At 38.1% G+C, this 27,533-nt stretch overlaps 2 protein-coding genes and 1 pseudogene across 8 annotated transcripts; all 3 read left to right on the top strand.

Annotated features, from left to right (window-relative positions):
* The first annotated feature begins 738 nt into the window (after positions 1-738).
* Positions 739-15,255, top strand: LOC127654321 (low choriolytic enzyme-like). Of its 4 annotated transcripts, XM_052141447.1 has the most exons (9): positions 12,135-12,288; positions 12,456-12,485; positions 12,591-12,650; positions 12,918-13,061; positions 13,190-13,307; positions 13,729-13,907; positions 14,353-14,434; positions 14,531-14,655; positions 15,129-15,255. In XM_052141447.1, exons 1-9 carry the CDS (start codon positions 12,150-12,152, stop codon positions 15,152-15,154), a joined length of 903 nt encoding a protein of 300 aa, XP_051997407.1. In that variant the 5' UTR covers positions 12,135-12,149; the 3' UTR covers positions 15,155-15,255. The 4 variants fall into 4 exon arrangements, with proteins under 4 accessions (XP_051997431.1, XP_051997422.1, XP_051997416.1 ...); XM_052141471.1 differs by lacking the exons at positions 12,135-12,288; positions 12,456-12,485; positions 12,591-12,650; ... (4 more) ...; positions 14,531-14,655; positions 15,129-15,255 and adding exons at positions 739-881; positions 1,000-1,143; positions 1,340-1,457; ... (2 more) ...; positions 2,972-3,096; positions 3,977-4,148; XM_052141456.1 differs by lacking the exons at positions 12,135-12,288; positions 12,456-12,485; positions 12,591-12,650 and adding an exon at positions 749-881.
* On the top strand, positions 6,230-9,441 carry LOC127654345 (high choriolytic enzyme 1-like; annotated as a pseudogene).
* On the top strand, positions 11,407-23,525 carry LOC127654294 (low choriolytic enzyme-like). 4 transcript variants are annotated; one of them, XM_052141438.1, is made up of 10 exons: positions 11,407-11,800; positions 20,773-20,858; positions 21,026-21,055; positions 21,154-21,219; positions 21,485-21,628; positions 21,778-21,895; positions 22,268-22,446; positions 22,627-22,708; positions 22,805-22,929; positions 23,403-23,525. In XM_052141438.1, the coding sequence occupies exons 2-10, from the start codon at positions 20,786-20,788 to the stop codon at positions 23,426-23,428; spliced, it is 843 nt and encodes a 280-aa protein (XP_051997398.1). In that variant the 5' UTR covers positions 11,407-11,800; positions 20,773-20,785; the 3' UTR covers positions 23,429-23,525. The 4 variants fall into 4 exon arrangements, with proteins under 4 accessions (XP_051997398.1, XP_051997393.1, XP_051997387.1 ...); XM_052141433.1 differs by lacking the exon at positions 11,407-11,800 and adding an exon at positions 20,351-20,371; XM_052141427.1 differs by lacking the exon at positions 11,407-11,800 and having other exon boundaries at positions 20,700-20,858; positions 21,160-21,219.
* Positions 23,526-27,533: the final 4,008 nt, after the last annotated feature.

The following is a 27,533-nucleotide window of genomic DNA, read 5'->3' as shown; positions in this document are numbered from 1 at the left end:
ATAATATAGACTATAGTATTAGAAAGGCATAAATCAGAAGTTATATACATTTGGTATTTATCTACTTCATATGTAATGCATGCTTATTATGGCTATGTATTTAAATTCGGACCTTGTTTTTTTATATTGTTACCCTACTTTTAACATGTCTGAGAAAATGTTCTTATCTATATAGCGTGTCTTACCATAAGAAACTGACTCTGTTGACATTATCTGTAGGAATGTATTGGTAAGGGGGTTGATTTTGGCCATGGTTTGAGGCATTCTGACTAAATTACTGTGCCCTTGTTCTGTCTGCAGTTCTTTGGCTGCCATGTTTGTGACCAAGATGATTTTTGGCCTATTGGCCCTGCTGCTGGCTACAGCTGATGGGAAGGTAACACACACACACACACACACACACACACACACACACACACACACACACACACACACACACACACACACACACACACACACACACACACACACACACACACACACACCATAAGTTTGCAATTGATATATGCAAAACCATTAATTTCACTTCTCTATTACTAATTAATGTTAAAATGAAGAGTTTGATTCAAGTAAATATTTTAATAATTGTTTCCATGTCTGTGTTGTGTGTGGTGTTCTGGCGTACCTCACATGCAGCCTGGTAAGTCAAATACTCCTGCACCTCAGAGTATACATGATAATGTACAGGGCTTTGAGATATTTTTTTTTTCAGAGATTTATGGTTTACACATGATTCATTGATTGATGAAGTAATGGTTCATTAATGAATGTATTGACGTGTGTTTTTTTTTTTTATAAAATATTTTTCTCAATAGTTGAGAAGGACACTTCTGCTGAGCTGTCTGTTTCTGAACTGTTGCATAGAGCCAATAAAGGCATCAGTAAGTACACACCACATGCTCACCAATATACATAAATAGTAACACACAAACCAAAAAAAATGTATGTACATGTAATGTGGATGTATTTAGATAGTGACAGTTAATTGTGATATTTTAGTTCCTAAACCTGATGAGCCCAAGCTGTTGGATGACATTGCTGTGAATGAGAAAAATGCAGATCCCTGCACCTCCTATGGCTGCCTCTGGCCCAAGTACAGCGATGGCTATGTTTATGTGCCTTACGTCATCGCCAACCACTACTGTAAGTCACTTATAGTATTTATTATGTTCTCACTCAATATCCTAAGAAAACAAAAGCAGGCCACATTCTGCACTCTTGCTGAAGTCATGAAAGAACAGTGTCTATGCTGCTAAGATTTGTTTATTGCATGCAGTCAATGCAAAGTCATGTGAGTGTGAAAGACATGCATTTCAACTTCTGTCCTTTGCCCTCTCAGCCTCCTATGAGTTGGATGTCATCCGCCGTGGTCTGGACTCTTTCTCTTACAGCACCTGCATCCGCTTCTTCCCTCGCAACAATGAGAGAGACTACATCAGCATTGAGTCCCGCAGTGGGTACGTAAAATAGCCAAAACCTATTAGAATCAAGACAAGATTGTGCATGTCAGAATGGAGGTTTACATTAGTATCATGGGACTGTGAGCAAGTCAAAGTCACAGTCCTCAAGATCAGAATTAGAATCCAATCCTGAGAGGAATTCCAATCAGAATGAGAATTTGAGTTAAATGTATGATACGATCAAAAGTAGATCAAGATTCTGAGTGATCTGAGATAATGAGTAAGAAATGTTCATTTTAATATTTGTGTTACAGGTGTTACTCATACGTTGGTCGCCAGGGTAATGCTCAGACTGTATCTCTGCAACGTGGTGGTTGCACTTACCACAGCACTGTGCAGCATGAGCTGATCCACGCTCTTGGCTTCAACCATGAACAAACCCGCAGTGACCGTGACAACCACATCCAAGTCATCTGGGAGAACATCCAAGAAGGTACATGTTCAATAACAGACTTGTTTTCGTTAAAAAATAATACATGGATACACTTTACATTAATGTTCCATTTGTTAAGGATTTATACATTTATTACAAAAACGAATAAGTCGTTTATAAATGCATTACAAATCATTGATATGCAGTTATAACAACATGCATTAAAAAGGCAACTTTCAAGCAATACCTGCCAAATAGTGAGCCATTTTACCTCACATGTTATAAATGCTTTATAACACTTATTCAACATTAAAATCCTATGAAAATGTACCTTCATGTAAATTGGATATGGAGTTTGTTTAAAATATTTGCCAAAACTATTAGCCTATATACGTAAAATACTCTATGGGTATAAGGTAATGAGGCTTTATAATATGATATACTGTATGATATGAATGAGTTTTTAAGACCTAAAGTGTGTTTTTGCTGAGGACTTAAGATAACTAGGACTTGGTAAATTGGGACACCACTCAGAGTAGCACCATTGTTTTAACATCAGCATGACAAGGTAAGTGACAACACAAGTGATTCAAGACATTACAGTAGACTATAGAAAGTATTACATAATCCATCTTTTTAATATTACTAAAATACAAATATTTGTGACATAAATCATGAATTAGGGCATTTTATGTTTTTTGATTAATATAAGTATGAATAAATGTATTTATTAAGCATTTATAACAAATAAGATTTATAATGCATTTGTAAATTACTTAATACTAATTTTAAACCCCTATATAAACCCTTTACAAAGAAAACGTGAATGTAAAGTGTTACAGAATACATTTCTATATAGTAGTGTTGCAAAATCAGATTCTATTATTTGTTTTGTTCAATTCTTTGGTACACAAAATAAGCTCTCAAAACCTGGTAGATTTCTCAGTTGGACGACCAGTAAATATTTTGTATGCTCATCAGACATGAAGTACAACTTCAACAAAATCAACACCCTTAACCAGGGAACTCCCTATGACTACAACTCTGTGATGCAGTATGAGAGGTGAGTGAGCTCACACTGGCTTTTTTTGTGTTTAAGGTGTACCAGACTGTAGTCTAATGTCCTTTGATCTGTCAGATATGCTTTCTCCAAGAATGGCTATCCCACTATGATTCCCATTCCTGACAACAGTGCTGCGCTAGGCATGGCTACTGAGATGAGCCAGAATGACATCATCAGACTCAACAGGCTTTACCAGTGCTGTGAGTGACACAACACACACCTTGCACATTGACCTTTCATGCACATTGCAGAATTTGGTTTTTGATGCTTTTTTCTTCACAAGTTTTGTATCTCTGGGTTGGGGACCCAGCATGTCACCATGTAATCTAAATTTTGTCATTTTTACTCATCGTCATGTAATTCCAAAATGGTTTGACTTTCTTAATTCCATGAAACACGAAAGACATTAGGCAGAGTGTAAGTGACTGACAACCTCAGTCACCATTCACTTTCATTTTATGAGAAACAGCAGTTTCAACACGCTTCAAAATGTGTTCCACAGAAGAAAGTCATATGGGTTCTAAACTACATGAGTGTGAGTAAATGATGACAGCATTTTTAATTTTGTGTGAACTATCCCTTTAATGGTGACATCAAACGTTGATTCTATTACAGCAAAAGAAACAAAAAGCTCCACAGTTTTCAGTGTTATAGAACATGGAAGTAATTTCTGAGATACAGTTATCTGAACAGCTTTCATCCCTTCAGAGATGAACTATGTCTTTGTCCCAAATCTTTTTATCTGTTTTCTACAATAGTTAAAATAAAACATACCTGAGCTGGGATAGTTTCAGCTCATTAAATTGAGGGAGGCAGAGAAGACAAATGGTAAATAATGCTCACATAATAGCTACATTGTCCATTCAGCAAATCTGTGAAGAAATAATACACAAAAGTGCAGCAACACCTTATGTACACTTTTCATTGTTTTAATCATGATAACCAAGGATTTACTGTGTGTATTCCTTTATACAGTTGTGTCTTTCACACCTTTTATAATTACACATCTTCTTGATTACTTTGTGTTTTACATTTCAAGTTACATTAAACTGAACCTTCATGATTTTCTCATCCTTAAAGGAGAAGAAGAATTGCATTCACCATCCAGACATGCAGTTGAGAAAAAAAGAAGTTAATTGAAGATCCAAAGTGTCATCGATGGTGTTTACTGTCCTTAACCTACATAACTCTGTCAGTTATGTAATATGCAAAATAACACACCAATAAAGATTCAATCAAAGAGAATATCAAACCCTCTGTCAGTTGATTTATCAAAACGTGTGTCTGCACAGGAATGCATCATTCACGATGTTTGAAATTAATACATTTTATGTTAAATATGCATAAATGTGCCTATTTTTTAAAAAAAAATGCTTTCTATATAGAGTTGGAGAAGTTCTCACATGGGCTAAACGTATCTCACTAAGGTTTAATTTTTCAACATTGATCCTGCTTAAGTACAGTCCCATGGTCAAAATCAAGATAAGCCTAAATATTACATTTACCATTGATGTACATGCTGAATCTTTATGTTAACTTTAAATTAAAGCACATTTTTATTAATGTGTGTGTGGGACGTCAAACATGGATATGAGCTGAAATTAAATATGCAGGTGTCAGAGACCTCAACTTCATTTGCAGCAATTGTGACAGAGCAAAGTATATACTTGACTGATTTAGAAGAAACAGTTGAGCAGACAAGAAAGGCAAAATAAGTCCATAGAACACTATTTAGGTGACCAGAAGTAAATACCATAAATGTATGGGTCATTATTTTTATATTAAATTAAATATATATAAAAGACAAACAAACAAACACATTTTTTTTACAGCTGAATGAGGAAGAATTGGACGTCACTTAAAGCACATAAAACATGTTTGTAATTGCAGCAACATGACTTTTCTTAAACAAGGTCTATCTGAGTAGACTCTTTGCAGTGTTGTGCAGAAAGTTGTACAAAGAGAGACATCATTTTATTCACATTATAAACATTCCTTGGACAGCAGGAAATATAACTGCAATGACTTTCAAGCGGAATAGGACAGAAGTTACTGACTTTATTAAGTAGAAAGCTGGCCCAGGAAGAAGAACGTAACTAAGGGCTTTAAAACACACACACACACACACACACACACACACACACACACACACACACACACACACACACACACACACACACACACACACACACACACACACACAGACACATGTTGTGTTTCCATGTTTTATGGGGACTTTCCATAGACATAATGGTTTTTATACTGTACAAACTTTATATTCTATCCACTAACCCTAACCCTACCCCTAAACCTAACCCTCACAGAAAACTTTCTGCATTTTTACATTTTCAAAAAACATAATTTAGTATGATTTATAAGATGTTTTCCTCATGGGGACCGACAAAATGTCCCCACAAGGTCAAAAATTTCGGGTTTTACTATCCTTATGGGGACATTTGGTCCCCACAAAGTGATAAATACACGCTCACACATACACACACACACACACACACACACACACACACACACACACACACACACACACACACACACACACACACACACACACTTTTATAATGTTAATACGACAAGGTTTATCAGCTGATGTGCTGATCTAATGGAGAAGTAAATAAAAGTGTCCATCCTTTTCTGGTTAAAAACCAATGAATTTAATGAGGAAGTAGTTCATCATTTCATATACATTTTCCTATAAGCAACGCACAGAGTGAGGGAATTTTACACCTGCTCTCTTTGAAACAAGGTTATACAAATCTAAACATGATAAAGACTTGCATTGTGTATTTTTCAAAGATATTTTTTTTTGTTTATGTCAGCATGTACTATTGGCCATATTTGAAAAGACTGTGCTGATACAGGTGCACATCAGGGTACAGTATAAAACCCTGTCAAGGCCCTAGAGTTTCACTTGCTTTAGAAAGCACAGGTAAGAGACTGTGTATGTTCCCCCCATGACAAATCTATTCAAAGTAATTATTTTATCAAATTATGACATGATTTTATATTTCAGTTGAGATGGGGAAGGACACACACAGTTTTAACATGGAGTCCTTATAAGCCTTTAGTATCAGTAACACACATTTTAGGCCTTTCTTTCAGATTGTTACATTCTATTTTTTAATTTACATTCTAGAACATATTTTTACAAGATTTCATTTCATGTATCTAGTCATAATAAGAAAAGGAATATTGTGTTATCAGACATTATATGTTGATATATTGGTAAAAGTGCTGAACTGGAACTCGGTGTTGTTAACTAAACAGCCCCAAATCAAAATGCTGTGCGCTGATTCATTCTGCAGGTTTTTGGCAGTCATGTTTGTAACTAAGATGACTTTTGGGCTTCTGGCCCTGCTGCTGGTCTGCTCTGTTAGAGCTGAGGAAATGGTAAGACACATACATACACAAATGCTCAGTAGGTTACAATAAATGTATTATATATGTAAAAACATTGCTTAATACATTATGCATTTGTTTACGTCTCTGATTATAAATCAATGTAAAATTAATGTAATAATAAAGAATATAAAATGTTTGATTTAACCTTTTCTTTTTTTTTTACATTTTGTTTTAACATTTCTTTTCCATGTCTGTGTTGTGTGTGGTGTTCTGACGTACTTCACATGCAGCCTGGTAAGCCAAATACTCCTGCACCTCAGAGTATACATGATAACATTTCAAAGTTATTTTACACAATTAATTAATGGTTCATTAGTGAATAAGTTGATGTGTTTTTTTAGTTCTTGAGGACACTTCTGCTGAGCTGTCTGTTTCTGAACTGTTGCATAGAGCCAATAAAGGCATCAGTACGTACACACCACATGCTCACCAATATACATCAATACATCTCAGTTACACAAAAACCCCAAAATAGCATACAGTAAACATGATTATGTTTTATGTTATCAAATACATGATATATGTGATTATTCAGTATTTAAAAAAAACAAAACAATATCATGAAATTACCATGTTGCTATATTCATTTTACTAAGAAGTCCCAAATAAACATGTAATTCGAGGATGTATTAAGTGACAGTTTTAAAAACTGTTTTTATTTCCATGTTAGTTCCTGAAGCTGATGAGCCCGAGCTGTTGGATGACATTGCTGTGAATGAGAAAAATGCAGATCCCTGCACCTCCACTGACTGCCTCTGGCCCAAGTACAGCGATGGCTATGTTTATGTGCCTTACGCCATCGCCAAACACTACTGTACGTCACTAATATAATTACTATTGATATTTTCATTCAGACTCTGCACTATTTCTTAAACTCTTAGAAGAGTCAAAGAATCTAAGTAAACATTTCAAATACAACCTCTGCCCTTTGACTTCTCAGCCTCTCGTGAGCTGGAGATCATCCAGTGAGGTCTGAACTCTTTTGCTTCAAGCTCCTGCGTCCGTTTCTTTCGTCGCACCAATGAGAGAGACTACATCAGCATTGAGTCCCGCAGTGGGTATGTAACAAAACAAAAATCACAACCACAATCAGAAAAAAGCATCTCATTGAATTAAAATCAAGACAAAAGAAAGATTATACAGAGTCTGAATGAAGGTCTGCATTGTGGGAATATAAGCAAGCCACAATCATCATGATCTCAATTACACTCTTAAAAATAAAGGTTCCAATTAGAACCAATAAGGGTTCTTCAGAGTGATGCCATAGGAGAACCCTTTTAAGATCTACAAAGAACCCTTAATGTAAAGCTCTTTCGAGAACCATCTATATACTGGTGCTTTAAAGAACCCAGAAATGGTTCTTCACAGTGGTGCCACAAGGAACCCCTTTTCAGTTCCACAAAGAACCTGTTTCAGTTCCACAAGGAACCATGATATTGCAAGTTTTCTAAAAAAAACCCTTAGTACTATGGAGCTTTAAGGTACCATAGTAAGGTTCTTAAGAGTGATCCCATAGGAGAACCTTTTGCAGTTCCACAAAGAACCTAATGTACATTAGATCTCTGAAGGACCAAGGGTTTTATACAGCACTGATAAGATACTTGGCAAAAGGATGTGGTCAGTTAAAATAAAAAAAAATCCAAAGCCTTTGAAAATTATAACATATTTTATTCAAATTAACCATCCATAGCTTTTATAATTTAATTGGGCTTTTAAGTTTATACACATTACTTTGGCTTTATAGTCCCTCTAGTTAGCATTTCATTCTTTAAATTAACATCATGACTGAATTTTATGATATGGATTTGTTTTTTTTTACATTTTCCATAAACATTTAGTTTACAAAAGAGTTGTAAACTCTCTGGACAGCAATTCAAAAACTGAAATGTTCAATTACCTCAAACCAAAAACAGTTTTTCTTATACATTCATCTTATATAGGATTGTAAACTCTCTGGACAGCATTTGGTACTCTAATTTTCATTTTGAAGACAAATGCCTCAAGGAACAACATAGTTTTCTATAGAATCAGAGGTAGAAGCAGAATTCCAATCAGAATGAGTATTAGATTTAATGTATAATACAATTAAAACTAGATTCTCAGATGAGGCTAATTATCAGCGTGCCAGACATTACATTTTTTTATTTGCCTTACAGATGTTGGTCGTCAGGGTTATGTTCAGACTGTGTCTCTGGCTCGTAATGGCTGCCTTTACCACAGCACTGTGCAGCATGAGTTGCTCCATGCTCTTGGCTTCAACCATGAGCAAACCCGCAGCATTAATATGATACTTGTATATAGTGTCGCAATTTAAACTTAAGTTAGCTGTTTTAGTATGCAAAATAGAACAGGACCAGTAAATATTTTGTTTGCTCATCAGACATGAAGTACAACTTCAACCAAATCAACACCCTTAACCAGGGAACTCCTTGTGACTACAACTCTGTGATGCAGTATGAGAGGTGAGTGAGCTCACACTGGCTTAAGGGGAGATAATGTTAATCCTTGTGTAAGGTCAACCAGATTGCAGTCTAAATGCTTCGGTGCCCATTGCTTTATCAGATATGCCTTCTCCAAGAACAGCCTCACCACTATGGTTCCCATCCCCAACAGCAATGTTGAGTTAGGCACGGCTTCTCAGATGAGCCAAAATGACATCATCAGACTCAACAAACTCTACAAGTGCTGTGAGTTACATGCACACATACATGTCTTTCTCTGTCCAGAAGCCATGGACTTGCTTGCAGAATTTTTTTTTCTTTCATTCACTGTATTTTCAAAATGTTTAAATGTTATTATAATTACATTGTCCACTCAGAAAACTGAGATGATTACACCAAAGTATTTACTCACATGTAAATATAATATTACACCTTCATGCACACATTCAGAGATTTTTATCATGATTACTGAAGATTTATCAATCCTTGGGCTTCATCCTACTTAAAATGATTGTTGTACCTTGATCACTTTAATGATTAGGATAAAAAATAAATAGACACAAATTTTCTAAGCGGCACTGGTGATTGATCGTTGATGATTTTCTCATTCTTTAGGAGCAGCAAAAGTCCAATCAGCAACCAGATATGCAGCACAGAAATAAAGTTCACTGAAGAACCAAAGCCATGGTGTGCTTACTACTATGCTTAATCACTCTAACAGTTAAATAATAAGAAAAATAACACACCAATAAAGCTGCAATCAAAGAGTCACTTTGATATCGTTTAAATAGAAAACCCTTTGCCAGTTGAATTGTGAGAACTTTGGCCTGACTATGTAAATTACTGCAGTGTTAATAAAAAGAAATACCCAAAGTTTTATCATTTCAAATGATGATTTAAACAATACTGATTTTATTACAGAAATACTCATACTCTGTAAATGTATAAACAGAATGGAATGTTTTATGGAGACAAACCAATTAGCTGACACCACAAAACTTCACATCCTTACTGATGTGTGTACTGTTATTTTTCCAGAAAAAAGAAGGATGATGTTATCATTAAGCAAAATGCCGTTGGTTAGTAAAGGGGATATTATAGAAGATTAACAGGATGGAAAATGATATTAAGAAGAAATGAAAAAACCTTTACATCGATAACAAAATAAAACAATATTCCCAAGAAAAACATGTTTTGTTTAGAGAATGGAAAAAAAAACAAAAAACACCTGAAATATTTTTAGATATTTTAGAATTTAGTGCATACTGCAGCACCTGGGAGCAAAGCAAAAATGGCAAATAATAATTTCAAATTCACAAAATGACAGTTTAACGACTATGTAAATTCAACTCGCCAATTCTCATTGGCCTTTTCTCAAAGATCTGAGGTGTTTTGGGCTCCCAAGAGCTACCCCTAGTGTCACTACATCAACAACACATCGAGTGAGTGACAGAACTGGACCGGAATGAACAAGCGTGCTGGGGAATGAGCGGTCTGTGGGGGATTACATGACGGAAGCAAACCCATTTGAGCCCCCAAATCGCCTCCAGCCCCAACCGGGCCAGCCTCGTACCCATAGGTAGAAGGTCCGGCATGAGGGATGGCTGAAGTGGCTTTACCCCGGAAGAAAGAAAGCCGCAACCACAACATTGCCATGGTCAACCATCCATCCATCCAATACAACCATCCATGAACGCTTCCTTAACGTGATTACAGCCCAGACACATGAGGCAGCGATTGTGGTCGTCAGAGGTGGAGAGATAACGACCGCACCCAGAAACTACACTAAGACAGAAGGGCATCTTTAAAAAGATGTGTCTTTAGAAAGATGTTCATGTCAATGTGATTGCTCATTTAGAGGAAATATACTCTTTCTTCAGGAATATATATACTCTTTTAATTTGTCGAAGCACCAAGTGGCGTACTCTGCAGCAACCGCTGCAGAATGAGAGAAAGCCACTGAAATACGCTATATATCCAACAGCAATTAGCTTCTTTCGAAGTGAATGGACCGGCAGAGAAATACAGCTGTCTGCTGAATCAACCGCTCGAAAAAATCTGAATGAATGGTTGCGAGCCAGCTCCTTTTGTACCCATAAGTCCAGCGGAGTGGCATGCAAATTCCACTCGCCAATTCTCATTGGCCTTTTCTCAAAGATCTGAGGTGTTTTGGGCTCCCACGAGCTACCCCTAGTGTCACTACATCAACACCACATCGAGTGAGTGACAGATAGGGAAATACATAACTGAGAAATTCTTCTAAAAATCATTGTTTGTGTTCAGCAGAAGACAGATATTCATTGATCACATCTGGGATAGTATGAGGGTGATGATTATGTTAATAATGAGAGAACTTTCAGTTTTGGGTGAACTATCCCTTTAAGTGTGTAATTTCTGCAACACTATAGCGTTAACAAGCAGAATTGCAAAAATAATTCAAGAAAACAAAAATGTATCTAGCTTTTTCACGTGGCTGCTTTGCAACTCCTTTGCAAAACACTACAACCAACAATATCACTAAAACCTGTTCTATAATTCAAGCTGATTCATGGATTTCACTGAAAGTAAACAATTTGTTGTTAAAATTGTTATGCTATACAAAAAACACTGCTTTCCTATAAATGTATGCAAAGACTAGGGTTTAATTATTTCTGCATTTATGGGCCTACAGTATATTGACTCTTTATTGCTTGACAAAGAGACTGTTGGAAAGTAGACCTGTTCAACACCTGCTAAACAATCCATTACACTGACCTTAGGTGATAGTTTCACAAGGGTTGTGTTTCTATGAAGCAATGCACAAACTGAGGGAATTTTACACCTGTTGACTTTGAAACAAGATTATACAAATCAATACATGATAAAGGCTTGCCTTAATCCTTCTGTACTTTTTGTATTTTTGTTTTGAAGATTTATTTAATTATTTTTTTGTTGACGTCATCCTGTACTATTGCCCATATTTGAAAAGACTGTGCTGAAACAGGTGCACATCAGGGTATAAAACCCTGTCACGGCCCTAGAGTTGCACTAGCTTTGGAAATTGAAGGTAAGAGAACTGGAATGTTTCCCCTCTTGACAAATCTAATCAAAGTAATTATTTTATCAAATTGTAACATGGTTTCATGCTTCAGCTAAGCAGAAGATGAGAAAAAGAACATAAAAAAATAGGTTGCGTCCAATTTTATCAGGTTTTTACATGCACTCCTTATGAGTCTATAGTAACACACTTTCTAGAAATTATATTGAATGACACTGATATTTTGTATGTTGCTAATTTAATTTTATATAATGTTAGACTACTACATTTTAAATGTTCTTTAACATGTTTTCACATAGTGTTCTTTATAGAAAAAAGGGAACCTTTTGCTATCAGACATTATCAAAAGTAGATATGCATGGTTAATGATCCTTTTCCAATCAAAATGCTGTGCGCTGATTCATTCTGCAGGTTTTTGGCAGTCATGTTTGGGACCAAGATGATTTTTGGGCTTCTGGCCCTGCTGCTGGTCAGCTCTGTTAGAGCTGAGGAGATGGTATTACAAACATACACAAAATAATTTTAGCACTCATTAGGTTGCAAGTGATTAATATAAAAACATCACTTTATACATTATTTAGTTCTCTGATTATAATAAGAATGTAATGTGATGGTCATGACTTCATTTATGGTTTTAATTTCTTTGCTTGTATGTTTGCGCATGGTTTTTCTGGCATACATCACATGCAGACTGGTAAGTCAAATACTCCAGAAGCTCAGACTATACATGATTTATGATGATGTAAATGTAATGGTTCATTAGTGAATAAGTTGATGTGTTTTTTTTTTTTCGTTCTAGAGGACACTTCTGCTGAGCTGTCTGTTTCTGAACTGTTGCATAGAGCCAATAAAGGCATCAGTACGTACACACCACATGCTCACCAATATACATCAATACATCTCAGTTACACAAAAACCCAAAAAAAAAGCATACAGTATGATTAGCTTAATTATGTTTCATGTTATAAAATACTTTGTCTGTGATCATTCAGCATTACAAAACAACAATAACAAAATAATGCTATATACCAATTTTATTTCCTAAAAGGTCCCAAATAAGCAATGATTCATGCATGCATTTACTCACAGTAAGTGAGATTTAACTGTGTTTTTATATCTGTGTTAGTTCCTGAAGCTGATGAGCCCGAGCTGTTGGATGACATTGCTGTGAATGAGAGAAATGCAGATCCCTGCACCTCCACCGACTGCCTCTGGAATATGGTTGGAGATGGCCATGTTTATATACCTTATGTCATCGCGGACGACTACTGTACGTCACAAATATGATTATTTATCGAATGAAGAATGGAAACCTATGCAATTATTGGTGCAAAAGCATGTAAGTGTGCAAAAAGGTAAACAAATGTATAACAGCCGCTGTCCTTTGCCCTTTCTCAGCTTCCCGTGAGGTGGATATCATCCAGCGTGCTCTGTACTCTTTCGATTCAGTCTCCTGCATCCGCTTCTTCCCTCGCAATGATGAGAGAGACTATATCAGCATCGAGTCCCGCAGTGGGTATGTAACGAAACAAAAATTACAATCAGAAAAATATCATAAACCACAGAATTACAATGTCGACTAGAGACAAGATGTTATTTATATTCAGATCAGATCACGATCAGAATAAGAATCTGTTCACTTCCACACTAGTATGTTTCAATGAAGCTAATGTTTGCACCTCTCATCCACACTGAAAAGCATTTTTCTCCACCGAAAACAGAGACTTATGAAAACACTTTCTATAACCGAATATTTGTGAAATGATGCTGTTGCTGTTGTTTTCAAGCAAATAAAGATTAGTGTGGATACGAGATTCTAATCAGAGATTCTAATCAGAATGTTTGATTTAAAATTTATGATGGAAGGGAAGCTAGATCAAGATATTCAGATGAGGGTAATTAAATTGTAATGCAAAATGTTTTATTGACTTTTACAGATGTTACTCATACGTTGGTCGTCAGGGTTATGGCCAGATTGTGTCTCTCGCTCGTAGTGGCTGCATTTATCACAACATTGTGCAGCATGAGTTGCTCCACGCTCTTGGCTTCAACCATGAGCAAACCCGCAGTGACCGTGACGACCACATCCAAGTCGTCTGGGAGAACATCCTAGATGGTACATATTTAATAACAGACCATTTTGGGGCGGCTCTAACTCAGTTGGTAGAGCGGGTCAGCCACTAATCGTAGGATTGGTGGTTCAAATCTCGGCCCACATGACTTCACGTGTCCTTGGGCAAGGCACTGAACCCCAAGTTGCTCCCAATGGCAGGCTAGCACCTTGCATGGCAGCTCTGCCACCATTGTGTGTATGAATGGGTGAATGTGTCACAGTGTAAAGCGCTTTGAATACCGTTAAGGTTAAAAAGGCGCTATACAAGTGCAGACCATTTACCATTTACTATTTTCAGTAAAGCAGAATGGATGTATTTAATGTAGTCAAGTCAGCTTATGTATACTGTTTAACTGTTCTTTATGAACACAATGCCCAGTAGATTTCTGGGATCATCAATAAATTATTATTATTATTATACTGTATATCTTTTTTTTGTGCTCATCAGACAAAAAACACAACTTCGACAAAATCAACACCCTTAACCAGGGAACTCCTTATGACTACAACTCTGTGATGCAGTATGAGAGGTGAGTGAGCTCACACTGGCTTAAGAGGAGATAGTTTTAATGTATTTAAAGTGTATCAGATTGTTCTCTAAGTCCATATACTGTATCCCCAATTAGATATGCTTTCTCCAAGAATGGCCTCGCCACTATGGTTCCCATTCCTGACAGCAGTGTTGAGATAGGCACGGCTACTGAGATGAGCCAGAATGACATGACCAGACTCTTCAGACTCTACAAGTGCAGTGAGTGACACATTTTTCTCTGTCAGGACCGTATGAAACACTGTTCATATAATTTACACAGTAGTGCTAACATACACATATCTTGCTCATAAATTATCACCAACTGGACAAGTTCTTGAACAGAATAGCTACTTGTATACACTCAATAAGCACTTTATTAGGAACACTTGTAAACTTTCGTTTTCATGCAATTATCTAATCAGCCAATCATGTGGCAGCAGTGCAATGTATAAAATCATGCAGATATGGGTCAGGAGCTTCAGTTAATGTTCACATCAACCATCAGAATGGGGAAAAATGTGATCTCAGAGATTTTGACCATGGCATGATAGTTGTTGCCAGATGGGCTGGATTGAGTATTTCTGTGACTGCTGATCTCTGTGACAGGGATTTTCATGCACAACAGTCTCTAGAATTTACTCAGAATGGTGATATTTATTCACCATTATTAAACCATTTTCTTTTGTTTACAGAGCACATTGTTGCCACTGATGACTAATCTTCTCTAGATTGGTTTGCCATTTTCCAGAGAGAACGTCATAGTTTCATCTGACACCTTTTTCAAGCTCTCAACAATAAAGTCATAAAACTGCAAATGGATTTATTACTCTTCTGCCCCTTTTTCTGCTTAAGTGGCAAGAGTGATCTTGCAACATCTACTGTATATTTAAAAGGGTTGTTACAAAAAAGAAAGAGAAATATACACTTAAGTTCACTATTGTGTTTTGCGATATGCATCTATATATGTGTTTTCCGACAGTCTCTGCCTCAGTAAATAGGCAAGCCAATTCAAGCAATAATTTGGTTCATACACATTTAGACCTAAACCATTAACCCCGGAAGCAATGATTTATAGTTAAAAAGTACTTTAATGTTGATATTTTTCACACCAAAATTGATTGTTTCACTTTAGATTACATTAATTTAACCAGTGAAGTAGTATGGATGACGTTTATGCTGACTGTCTGTTTTTTTGGAGCTTCAAAGGTCGTATCACAATTCACTTGGATTTACGGACCTGCTGAGTTAAGATATTTTTTCAGTAATACACATCTGGAATGGAATGAGGGTGAGTAAATGATGACAGAATTTTCATTTTTGGGTGAACTAACCCTTTCTGGAGTCCTGAACAACCACCACACAACAATTAAACAACCAAAATTATTTCAAATTCACTTCATGTTCACTTAAACTTTAAAATTATATTTTAACTAAAAATGAAAATTCTTTCATCATTTTCTCATCTTTATGCCATCCCAGATGTGTAGGAATTTCTTTCTTCTACAGAACACAAACTGAGATTCATAGAAGAATATTTCAGCTCTGTTGATCCATACAATGCAAGTGAATGGTGACACAAACTTTGAAGCTCCAATAAGTAGATAAAGACAGCATAAACATAATCCATCAGACTCTAGTGGTTTAATCTGTGTCCTCTGAAGCAATCCAGTTGTTTTGGGGTGTGAAAAGACAAAAATGTAACTCTTTTTTTACTGTACATCATGCTATTTCAGTCTCTAGGCACGATCATGATTTCAAGCTTGATTACACTTCCTAGTGCTTGACGCATGTGCAGTGGGTAGTACAGCATTGTTGAAGGGGGACACAATATCTCGTTCTCTCCGTCAGGGAATGGAGGTTACGACAGTAACCAAGACGTTCCCTATCTGTCACTCACTCGACATTGTGTTGATGCAGTGACACTAGTGTTCCCTATACAAAACGCCACAACTAACTGAACTGTGTTATGTGAGCTGCCGATGCAGGTGCAAGCAGGCTACTGCGTGCGTAATAGCAGATGCGCTCAAACTGCACTACACTCAAAAAGTTTGTATAGTTCCCCACATCCCTGAGTGGAGGGAAAGAATTATCTAGTATGGGAGCAGGCCATGCCTATGTTTTCTCTCCACAGAGATTTTAGTTATTTGGCTGGGGCCCTTTAACGCTCAATATATGTGCTAGGGAAGGTTTTCTTTTCCTTTCCTATTCTCTCAGGTGGAAAAGATCCCGCAGAGACCACATCCTACCTGAAGGGGAGGTAACGTGGCAATATAGCACATGGGCTCACCAGCCGCACATGGTAAAGGCAGGGTGGTAGGTCGACACACAGTGACACACAGCGACCGTGGGTAGAGAGAGCTCTGCCCAAGGGAGACGCGGGTCTACCGACAGGGAGACCGAACTGCGGAAAATACATCACAGGGTGTTACCGGAGTAACTGGCACCTGTGGAGCACCTACACCAGTACAGGGGATATTAGCACACGTACCGGGTCTTGCTGCAAATTCCTCCACTGAATTCATGTGCCACAGGGCTAGGGAGGAAGGGCATCCAGGGTCACCGGTTTGTGAACTCGCATGGGAGAAGAAGGGCACGAAAGGAGCTATACACAAGTGATACACCCGGACAGCTGTCCCGTATACCCAAACTTACCTCTTCGTACCTGACAAAACAAAAACTTCAAAGGTATTGGGTATTGCCCAGCCCGCTGCTCTGCAGATGTCTATGAGAGAGGTGCAATTGGCCAGTGCCCACAAGAATGCCACACTCCTTGTAGAGTATTCTCATATTCCCAAAGGGGTGTGCACGGCCTTGGAATGTTATGTCAAAGCGATGGCATTCACGATCCAGTGGGCAAGCCTATGTTTGGAGACAGCATTCCCGTTCCACTGTCAAAGAGCTGTTCAGAGCGCCTAAATCTCTGCGTGCGGTCCAAGTATATGTGCAAAGCATGCTCCAGACACAGCAATGACAAGGCTGGGTCTACCTCCTCCTGGGGCAGCGCTTGCAGGCTCACCACCTGATCCCTGAAGGAACTTACCTACCACTGCGTCGTGGTGTGCTGCTATAGGGGGACAGCCGCCCCTCCAGCTTTTCCTGCAGGAAGGAAAGTACAGACTCGACTGCGCATCTCTGGGGGTATTCGCCTCGGGAAGAAAACCAACTCGTGAACACACGCCATTTCAGGGCATACAGCTGACTCATGGAGGGAGCTCTGGCCTGAGTGATTGTGTTTACCACCGCGGATGGTAGACCACTTAAGTCTTCCACGTCCCATCCAGGAACCAGACTTGGTTCCTGCTGTGTGACCCAAGGAGAGAGGAAACCACTCTTTTTTTACAATGTGGGTACCGCAGCCCGTTGTGGTGCGGCAAACACAAAACAAAAGCGGACACAAGATTCTCTTCCTGGCCCTCCACCAGTGGACGTCTTCCTACTTGGGTCGTCCACATCAGGGGTGCTTAGGAGCCTTCTGTGGGGGGCCAGGAGGAGGGGCTCTACGCCTGGGCCGAGCCGCCTGGGCTTTCACTGCCGCAGGGGGATGCCCTTGGTGAACAGACAAGGGTACGCACTTTGAGCCATGCTGGAGCAAGATGTGCTGTATCACCTTAGTCTTTTTCTTTACTGCTGAGAACTGCTGGGCAAAGTCCATGACAGTGTCGCCAAATAGGCCGATCTGGGAGATGGGTGCGTTCAGGAAGCGTGCCTTGTTTGCGTCCCTCATCTCGACTAGATTCAGCCATAGATGGAATTCCTGGACTACCAGGGTGGACATTGTCTTCCCGAGTGCCCGCGACATGACCTTGGTCACCTGAAGGGTGAGGCTGGTCGCTGAGCACAATTCCTCCAACACATCGGGATCAGAACTACCCTCATGCAGTTCTTTCAGTGCCTTGGCCTGGTGGACTTGCAGGAGGGTCATGGCATGCATGGCGGAGGCAGCCTGTCCAGCGGTGCTGTAGGCTTTGGCCGCCAGAGACAACGTAGTCCTACATGCCTTGGAGGGGATTGCTGGTCGATACACCAGGTGGAGGCATTTTTCGGGCACAAGTGCACCACAACCATCATATCCACCTGAGGAATCATGGCATATTCCTGTCACCCCGCTGTGGAGGGTAGAGCTGAGGGGTCTAGTTAGGATAAGGTGACCCCCATGACCCGTCAGCTTATTGCACACCTCCAGGAAGAAGGGGGTGGGGGGGGTTTGGCCGTGAGTGGTGCCCCGAACCCAGGAACAAATTGATTGGTGGCCCGGGCAAGCATGGCGGTCAGCTCCGCGTCTGCCACAGACTGGGCTGGCACACCCGAGGGCGCTAGCCCAGTCAAGTCCTTGGCGTCCGACCATCACCAAGGCGATCACTCATCCCAGAACTGGACCGGAATGAACGAGCGTGCTGGGGAATGAGCTGTCTGTGGGGGATTACATGATGGAAACAAACCCATTTGAGCCCCCAAATCGCCTCCAGCCCCAACCGGGCCAGCCTCGTACCAATAGGTAGAGGGTCCAGCATGAGGGATGGCTGAAGTGGCTTTACCCCGGAAGAAACTTTTACCATCCATCCATCCAATACAACAATCCACGAACGCTTCCTTAACGTGATTACAGCCCAGACACATGAGGCAGCGATTGTGGTCGTCAGAGGTGGAGAGATAACGACCGCACCCAGAAACTACACTAAGACAGAAGGGCATCTTTAAAAAGATGTGTCTTTAGAAAGATGTTCATGTCAATGTGATTGCTCATTTAGAGGAAATATACTCTTTCTTCAGGAATATATATACTCTTTTAATTTGTCGAAGCACCAAGTGGCGTACTCTGCAGCAACCGCTGCAGAATGAGAGAAAGCCACTGAAATATGCTATATAACTAACAGCAATTAGATTCTTTCGAAGTGAATGGACCGGCAGAGAAATACAGCTGTCTGCTGAATCAACCGCTCGAAAAAATCTGAATGAATGGTTGCGAGCCAGCTCCTTTTGTACCCATAAGTCCAGCGGAGTGGCATGCAAATTCCACTCGCCAATTCTCATTGGCCTTTTCTCAAAGATCTGAGGTGTTTTGGGCTCCCACGAGCTACCCCTAGTGTCACTACATCAACACCACATCGAGTGAGTGACAGATAGGGAACTACATAACTGAGAAATTCTTCTAAAATCATTGTTTGTGTTCAGCAGAAGACAGATATTCATTGATCACATCTGGGATAGTATGAGGGTGATGATTATGTTAATAATGAGAGAACTTTCAGTTTTGGGTGAACTATCCCTTTAAGTGTGTAATTTCTGCAACACTATAGCGTTAACAAGCAGAACTGCAAAAATAATTCAAGAAAACAAAAATGTATCTAGCTTTTTCACGTGGCTGCTTTGCAACTCCTTTGCAAAACACTACAACCAACAATATCACTAAAACCTGTTCTATAATTCAAGCTGATTCATGGATTTCACTGAAAGTAAACAATTTGTTGTTAAAAATGTTATGTTATACAAAAAAACACTGCTTTCCTATAAATGTATGCAAAGACTAGGGTTTAATTATTTCTGCATTTATGGGCCTACAGTATATTGACTCTTTATTGCTTGACAAAGAGACTGTTGGAAAGTAGACCTGTTCAACACCTGCTAAACAATCCATTACACTGACCTTAGGTGATAGTTTCACAAGGGTTGTGTTTCTATGAAGCAATGCACAAACTGAGGGAATTTTACACCTGTTGACTTTGAAACAAGATTATACAAATCAATACATGATAAAGGCTTGCCTTAATCCTTCTGTACTTTTTGTATTTTTGTTTTGAAGATTTATTTAATTATTTTTTGTTGGCGTCATCCTGTACTATTGCCCATATTTGAAAAGACTGTGCTGAAACAGGTGCACATCAGGGTATAAAACCCTGTCACGGCCCTAGAGTTGCACTAGCTTTGGAAATTGAAGGTAAGAGAACTGGAATGTTTCCCCTCTTGACAAATCTAATCAAAGTAATTATTTTATCAAATTGTAACATGGTTTCATGCTTCAGCTAAGCAGAAGATGAGAAAAGAACATAAAAAAATAGGTTACGATCCAATTTTATCAGGTTTTTACATGCACTCCTTATGAGTCTATAGTAACACACTTTCTAGAAATTATATTGAATGACACTGATATTTTGTATGTTGCTAATTTAATTTTATATAATGTTAGACTACTACATTTTAAATGTTCTTTAACATGTTTTCACATAGTGTTCTTTATAGAAAAAGGGAACCTTTTGCTATCAGACATTATCAAAAGTAGATATGCATGGTTAATGATCCTTTTCCAATCAAAATGCTGTGCGCTGATTCATTCTGCAGGTTTTTGGCAGTCATGTTTGGGACCAAGATGATTTTTGGGCTTCTGGCCCTGCTGCTGGTCAGCTCTGTTAGAGCTGAGGAGATGGTATTACAAACATACACAAAATAATTTTAGCACTCATTAGGTTGCAAGTGATTAATATAAAAACATCACTTTATACATTATTTAGTTCTCTGATTATAATAAGAATGTAATGTGATGGTCATGACTTCATTTATGGTTTTAATTTCTTTGCTTGTATGTTTGCGCATGGTTTTTCTGGCATACATCACATGCAGACTGGTAAGTCAAATACTCCAGAAGCTCAGACTATACATGATTTATGATGATGTAAATGTAATGGTTCATTAGTGAATAAGTTGATGTCGTTTTTTTTTTAGTTCTAGAGGACACTTCTGCTGAGCTGTCTGTTTCTGAACTGTTGCATAGAGCCAATAAAGGCATCAGTACGTACACACCACATGCTCACCAATATACATCAATACATCTCAGTTACACAAAAACCCAAAAATAGCATACAGTATGATTAGCTTAATTATGTTTCATGTTATAAAATACTTTGTCTGTGATCATTCAGCATTACAAAACAACAATAACAAAATAATGCTATATACCAATTTTATTTCCTAAAAGGTCCCAAATAAGCAATGATTCATGCATGCATTTACTCACAGTAAGTGAGATTTAACTGTGTTTTTATATCTGTGTTAGTTCCTGAAGCTGATGAGCCCGAGCTGTTGGATGACATTGCTGTGAATGAGAGAAATGCAGATCCCTGCACCTCCACTGACTGCCTCTGGCCTACATCTGCAGATGGCCATGTTTATATACCTTATGTCATCGCGGACAACTACTGTACATCACTAATATGATTATTTATCTTTTCATTCAGAGCATTAAGAGAATGAAGAGTGGAAACCTATGCAATTATTGGTGCAAAAGCATGTAAGTGTGCAAAAAGGTAATAAAATTTATAGCAGCCTCTGTCCTTTGCCCTTTCTCAGCTTCCCGTGAGGTGGATATCATCCAGCGTGCTCTGGACTCTTTTTCTTCAGTCTCCTGCATCCGCTTCTTCCCTCGCAACGATGAGAGAGACTATATCAGCATCGAGTCCCGCAGTGGGTATGTAACGAAACAAAAATTACAATCAGAAAAATATCATAAACCACAGAATTACAATGTCGACTAGAGACAAGATGTTATTTATATTCAGATCAGATCACGATCAGAATAAGAATCTGTTCAGATCAGAAAAGCATTTTTCTCCACCGAAAACAGAGACTTATGAAAATACTTTCTATAACCGAATATTTGTGAAATGATGCTGTTGCTGTTGTTTTCAAGCAAATAAAGATTAGTGTGGATGCGAGATTCTAATCAGAGATTCTAATCAGAATGTTTGATTTAAAATTTATGATGGAAGGGAAGCTAGATCAAGATATTCAGATGAGGGTAATTAAATTGTAATGCAAAATGTTTTATTGACATTTACAGATGTTACTCATACGTTGGTCGTCAGGGTTATGGCCAGATTGTGTCTCTTGCTAGTAGTGGCTGCATTTATCACAGCACTGTGCAGCATGAGTTGCTCCACGCTCTTGGCTTCAACCATGAGCAAACCCGCAGTGACCGTGATGACCACATCCAAGTCATCTGGGAAAACATCCTAGATGGTACATATTTAATAACAGACCATTTTCAGTAAAGTAGAATGGATGTATTTAATGTAGTCAAGTCAGCTTATGTATACTGTTTAACTGTTCTTTATGAACACAATGCCCAGTAGATTTCTGGGATCATCAATAAATTATTATTATTATTATACTGTATATCTTTTCTTTTTTGCTCATCAGACAAAAAACATAACTTCGACAAAATCAACACCCTTAACCAGGGAACTCCTTATGACTACAACTCTGTGATGCAGTATGAGAGGTGAGTGAGCTCACACTGGCTTAAGAGGAGATAGTTTTAATGTATTTAAAGTGTATCAGATTGTTCTCTAAGTCCATATACTGTATCCCCAATTAGATATGCTTTCTCCAAGAATGGCCTCGCCACTATGGTTCCCATTCCTGACAGCAGTGTTGAGATAGGCACGGCTACTGAGATGAGCCAGAATGACATGACCAGACTCTTCAGACTCTACAAGTGCAGTGAGTGACACATTTTTCTCTGTCAGGACCGTATGAAACACTGTTCATATAATTTACACAGTAGTGCTAACATACACATATCTTGCTCATAAATTATCACCAACTGGACAAGTTCTTGAACAGAATAGCTACTTGTATACACTCAATAAGCACTTTATTAGGGACACTTGTAAACCTTCTTTTTCATGCAATTATCTAATCAGCCAATCATGTGGCAGCAGTGCAATGTATAAAATCATGCAGATATGGGTCAGGAGCTTCAGTTAATGTTCACATCAACCATCAGAATGGGGAAAAATGTGATCTCAGAGATTTTGACCATGGCATGATAGTTGTTGCCAGATGGGCTGGATTGAGTATTTCTGTGACTGCTGATCTCTGTGACAGGGATTTTCATGCACAACAGTCTCTAGAATTTACTCAGAATGGTAATATTTATTCACCATTATTAAACCATTTTCTTTTGTTTACAGAGCACATTGTTGCCACTGATGACTAATCTTCTCTAGATTGGTTTGCCATTTTCCAGAGAGAACGTCCTAGTTTCATCTGACACCTTTTTCAAGCTCTCAACAATAAAGTCATAAAACTGCAAATGGATTTATTACTCTTCTGCCCCTTTTTCTGCTTAAGTGGCAAGAGTGATCTTGCAACATCTACTGTATATTTAAAAGGGTTGTTACAAAAAAAGAAAGAGAAATATACACTTAAGTTCACTATTGTGTTTTGCGATATGCAATATACACTGTTAAAAAGGAATTGTTAAAAAATCAAGGCAACATGATGCAGAACATTTTTGGCATTTTTCAACAGTGGTAGGCAGTGGTGGCTCAGCGGTTAAGGCTCTGGGTTACTTACCAGAAGGTCAGGGGTTCAACACCACCAAGACACCACTGTTGGGCCCTTGAGCAAGGCCCTTGAACCTATCTGCTCCAGGGGCGCTGTATCATAGCTGACCCTGCATTCTGACCCCAGCTTAGCTGGGATATGTGAAAAATAAATAATTTCACCATGTATATGCAGAAATGTATGTATAATATGTGACAATTTATTTATTTAAATGTCTTAATAATTGTCCTCAGTAAAATAGTTTGTTTAGTTAATAAAGTCAAGTCAAGACAACTAGATTTCTTGTTAAGGAAATCATCAATACAAGGACTCATATTCTGTCACAATATCATTCTTACAAATGATTTTATATTTCTCTTATATGAATTTACCTACAGTCTCTGCCTCAGTAAATAGGCAAGCCAATTCAAGCAATAATTTGGTTCATACACATTTAAACCTAAACCATTAACCCCGGAAGCAATGATTTATAGTTAAAAAGTACTTTAATGTTGATATTTTTCACACCAAAATTGATTGTTTCACTTTAGATTACATTAATTTAACCAGTGAAGTAGTATGGATGACGTTTATGCTGACTGTCTGTTTTTTTGGAGCTTCAAAGGTCGTTTCACCATCCACTTGGATTTACGGACCTGCTGAGTTAAGATATTTTTTCAGTAATACACATCTGGAATGGAATGAGGGTGAGTAAATGATGACAGAATTTTCATTTTTGGATGAACTAACCCTTTCTGGAGTCCTGAACAACACCACACAACAATTAAACAAGAGTTTGCAACATAAAAAAAAGCAACAATAGCATAAATAAAGTCAATAAACAGCAATAAATATATAAGCTCATAACACTAACTGGATTATTTATTAATGTTCCAATGCAGCAACATTGTTCAATATGAAACTGTTTGTTCATATAAATCTGTTAGGCTAGTTAGTGCAACATTTGGGGAAACATTGTTGGTCTATCATGTGTTATGTAGATGAAAAGTTATTCACATTTTGTAGTATCAAAAATAAAATGTTGTCTCTTTGTTTGAGTGTGATGGTACTTTGATGGTTGTTTAGCTTCAGAGAAAATTACGGTTCTAAAAATGAGATTCAATGCACCTCTGAGAATGTTTCTGTTTGAGAATTCAGATGTATCATTTGACCGTAAGATGAGTTTCTGTGTGGTGCTAAAAGAAAAAGGTACAGTTCCCTCTCTCCTGGCAGAGGGTGTGAAACAAATGCACGCGGGGGATGCGTGAGGTGGTATGTGGCAGACTGCTGGTCTCTTAGCAACAGCACATGTACAGGAGAGCCGGAGAGATGAATCTTCTCTTCTAAGTGATATATCTTACATTTACTGATGTGATGATACCATCTTTACAAAAAGATATAATGTTGATAGTAAAAGAGGGATTTCTTTGTCTAAAATCACATCACAAATAGGCTACACTTCAACCTGACTAAACCTAACACAAATACTATTAACAGCATCTATGACTTTTCATCAAAGATGGAAAAAAAAGATCTAGACCCTCAGCAGTGGCCACTCCACATTCAAGTGATACTGTAACACAGAACGTTTTTGATCCCAGTGTATTGATACTGAAGTTCTTAATGAGTGTGCTGTGAAGGGGACATTTAACTGTATGGCATCATTAGCTAGGCTGAATTATTATTGTACACATCCATTTCATAATGATGGAATCATTATTCTTCCTATTAATAAGTGTCGAAATAAAATTTGATTCAGAGAACAATGTAGTTTTGATGCTTTAACTTGCAGAGGTTTTAGAATAATGAACAAATTAATGACCAAAATGGGTCAGAATATGAAACACACACAAAATTCCATGACCAATTTACTCTACCAGACTATTATTGAACAGACACATACATACTTTGTATATACTGAGAACAAACTCTCTCTCTCTCTCGTTACTTATTTAGATAGACCACATATTGCAGAATATTGTCCATGGTTCTCAGTTGTCCTCTGCACTGTCTTTATCAGCTTCTCCTAGACAACAGCATTTTTCACTTCATCCAATACTGCCCCCAACCCCCCTTCTGCTCCTGAGGAGGTGAGAATGGGTTTGAGAAGTCCCCCTGGGGGCAGGATAAGCTACCTTGCTCTCTCTCTCTCTGATCTTTCACACTCTCTCTCTCTTCTCCCTCTGTCTCTCTCTTTGTGGCAGATGGTGTTTTATCAGTAAGAGCTCCAGATCAAGAATCAAACAAATGCTCATAACAATCACAAGTCCCTTAAGTCTCCTGTTCTATTCATTTTTATTTGGATTGAATTCCTCATTTGGCCAGCAAGCTGTTAATTAGATTTTTGGGGCACTTTTTAAGTCTCCCCATGAACACAGCAATGAGATCTCATAGCCTAGAGTGGTACATGCTCTGATGTGTGACAACAGCAGTAGTCCTGATTGTGAGATAGGAAGAATTAAAATCACATTAAACACAATGGAAATTATGCTTGTTCATCGATCTCAGCTCCATAGTCACTAATTATAAAACTTTGATCCATATTGACTCGACTTTTAGAAATAGAAACAGCCCCAGACTACACAAGGAAGTCTGGGGAAAAAGGCATAGATCTTTCAAGGAAACATCATGATCATATCTAAATAAAGTGTGATAGCATTGTGACTGTTCCCCATGAAATGAACTGACTGGTGCTCTATAAGACAGTGTATTTTAGTTTTGCATTCTGATATTCAACCCTTAAATGCATGGGAATTTCACCAAACACTCTTACATATTCTGGCACATATATCTATCAAAAACGGGTCTACAAGATGCCCAGATAGTGTAAAATGATCAAAATATTTTTAGAGATAATGCAACAAATCGGGAAAAATCTAGAACACGATTAAATACTTTCACCCTGAAATGTAATGAGATGCAACTGGCTGTTAAACACATATTGAGCTACACATAACACATAATCTACACATAATATATACATAAGATCAGTGGCGGGCTGTGCATTTTAAGTCTTCAGTGTGATTCATGCCATTAAGAAAACACAGTTTCACAATGAATAAGACACCCTATGCCTTTGGGCATCACACGTTATGTCGCAGCTAACTAATAATACAATTTTAAAAACACGACCACACACGAAAGCCAAAATGACTGCAGCATGACTGTTTTGTGAAATGAACGTCTCCCGAACAGACATTCAAAAATCATAATTTTTCATATGAATTTACCAAGGAGGTCTATAATACCTGGAAAAATCTATCTAATAATATACGATTTAAATGTTGATTGCAATAAATTTCATTTTATCAGGGTACACGGTTGTGCTGCGTTCCATTCAAGTTGGATGTGGAATATTATTACTTGATATATCCGACAATAAATCATTCCATTCCCCTATACTCGGAACTGCAATGCTCCCTTTAGCTAAGCAGGGGTTTGAATCTCATTAGAGATGTCTCCTAGCAACCAACTGATAAACAATGCTACAGTGCTAGCATTTGTGCTTCAGGTGTATGATTATCAAAAGAGATTATAATGTTTTACACACCTGTTTCTGCAGGCGTTTGTTAAACAAGTTTTAATATCATGTAATGTGGAAACAAACTCATTTATTGATATTACTTAATAAAGTGAATGTTTATCACTTTGTGTATTTGTATATGTGGACATGTTTGTGTGACATCATGCCCCTGCATCTTCGTGAACGTTGTAGTTCTGACTTCAAGATACACTTTTCTGACATTGCACTTTTCCTTGTAGGAAATTGTAAAATC

This window comes from Xyrauchen texanus, chromosome 2 (genome assembly GCF_025860055.1).
Source record: "Xyrauchen texanus isolate HMW12.3.18 chromosome 2, RBS_HiC_50CHRs, whole genome shotgun sequence".
NCBI lineage: Eukaryota > Metazoa > Chordata > Actinopteri > Cypriniformes > Catostomidae > Xyrauchen > Xyrauchen texanus.
Note: the sequence above shows the minus strand (reverse complement) of the source record. Positions and strands in the feature narration are given on the sequence as shown.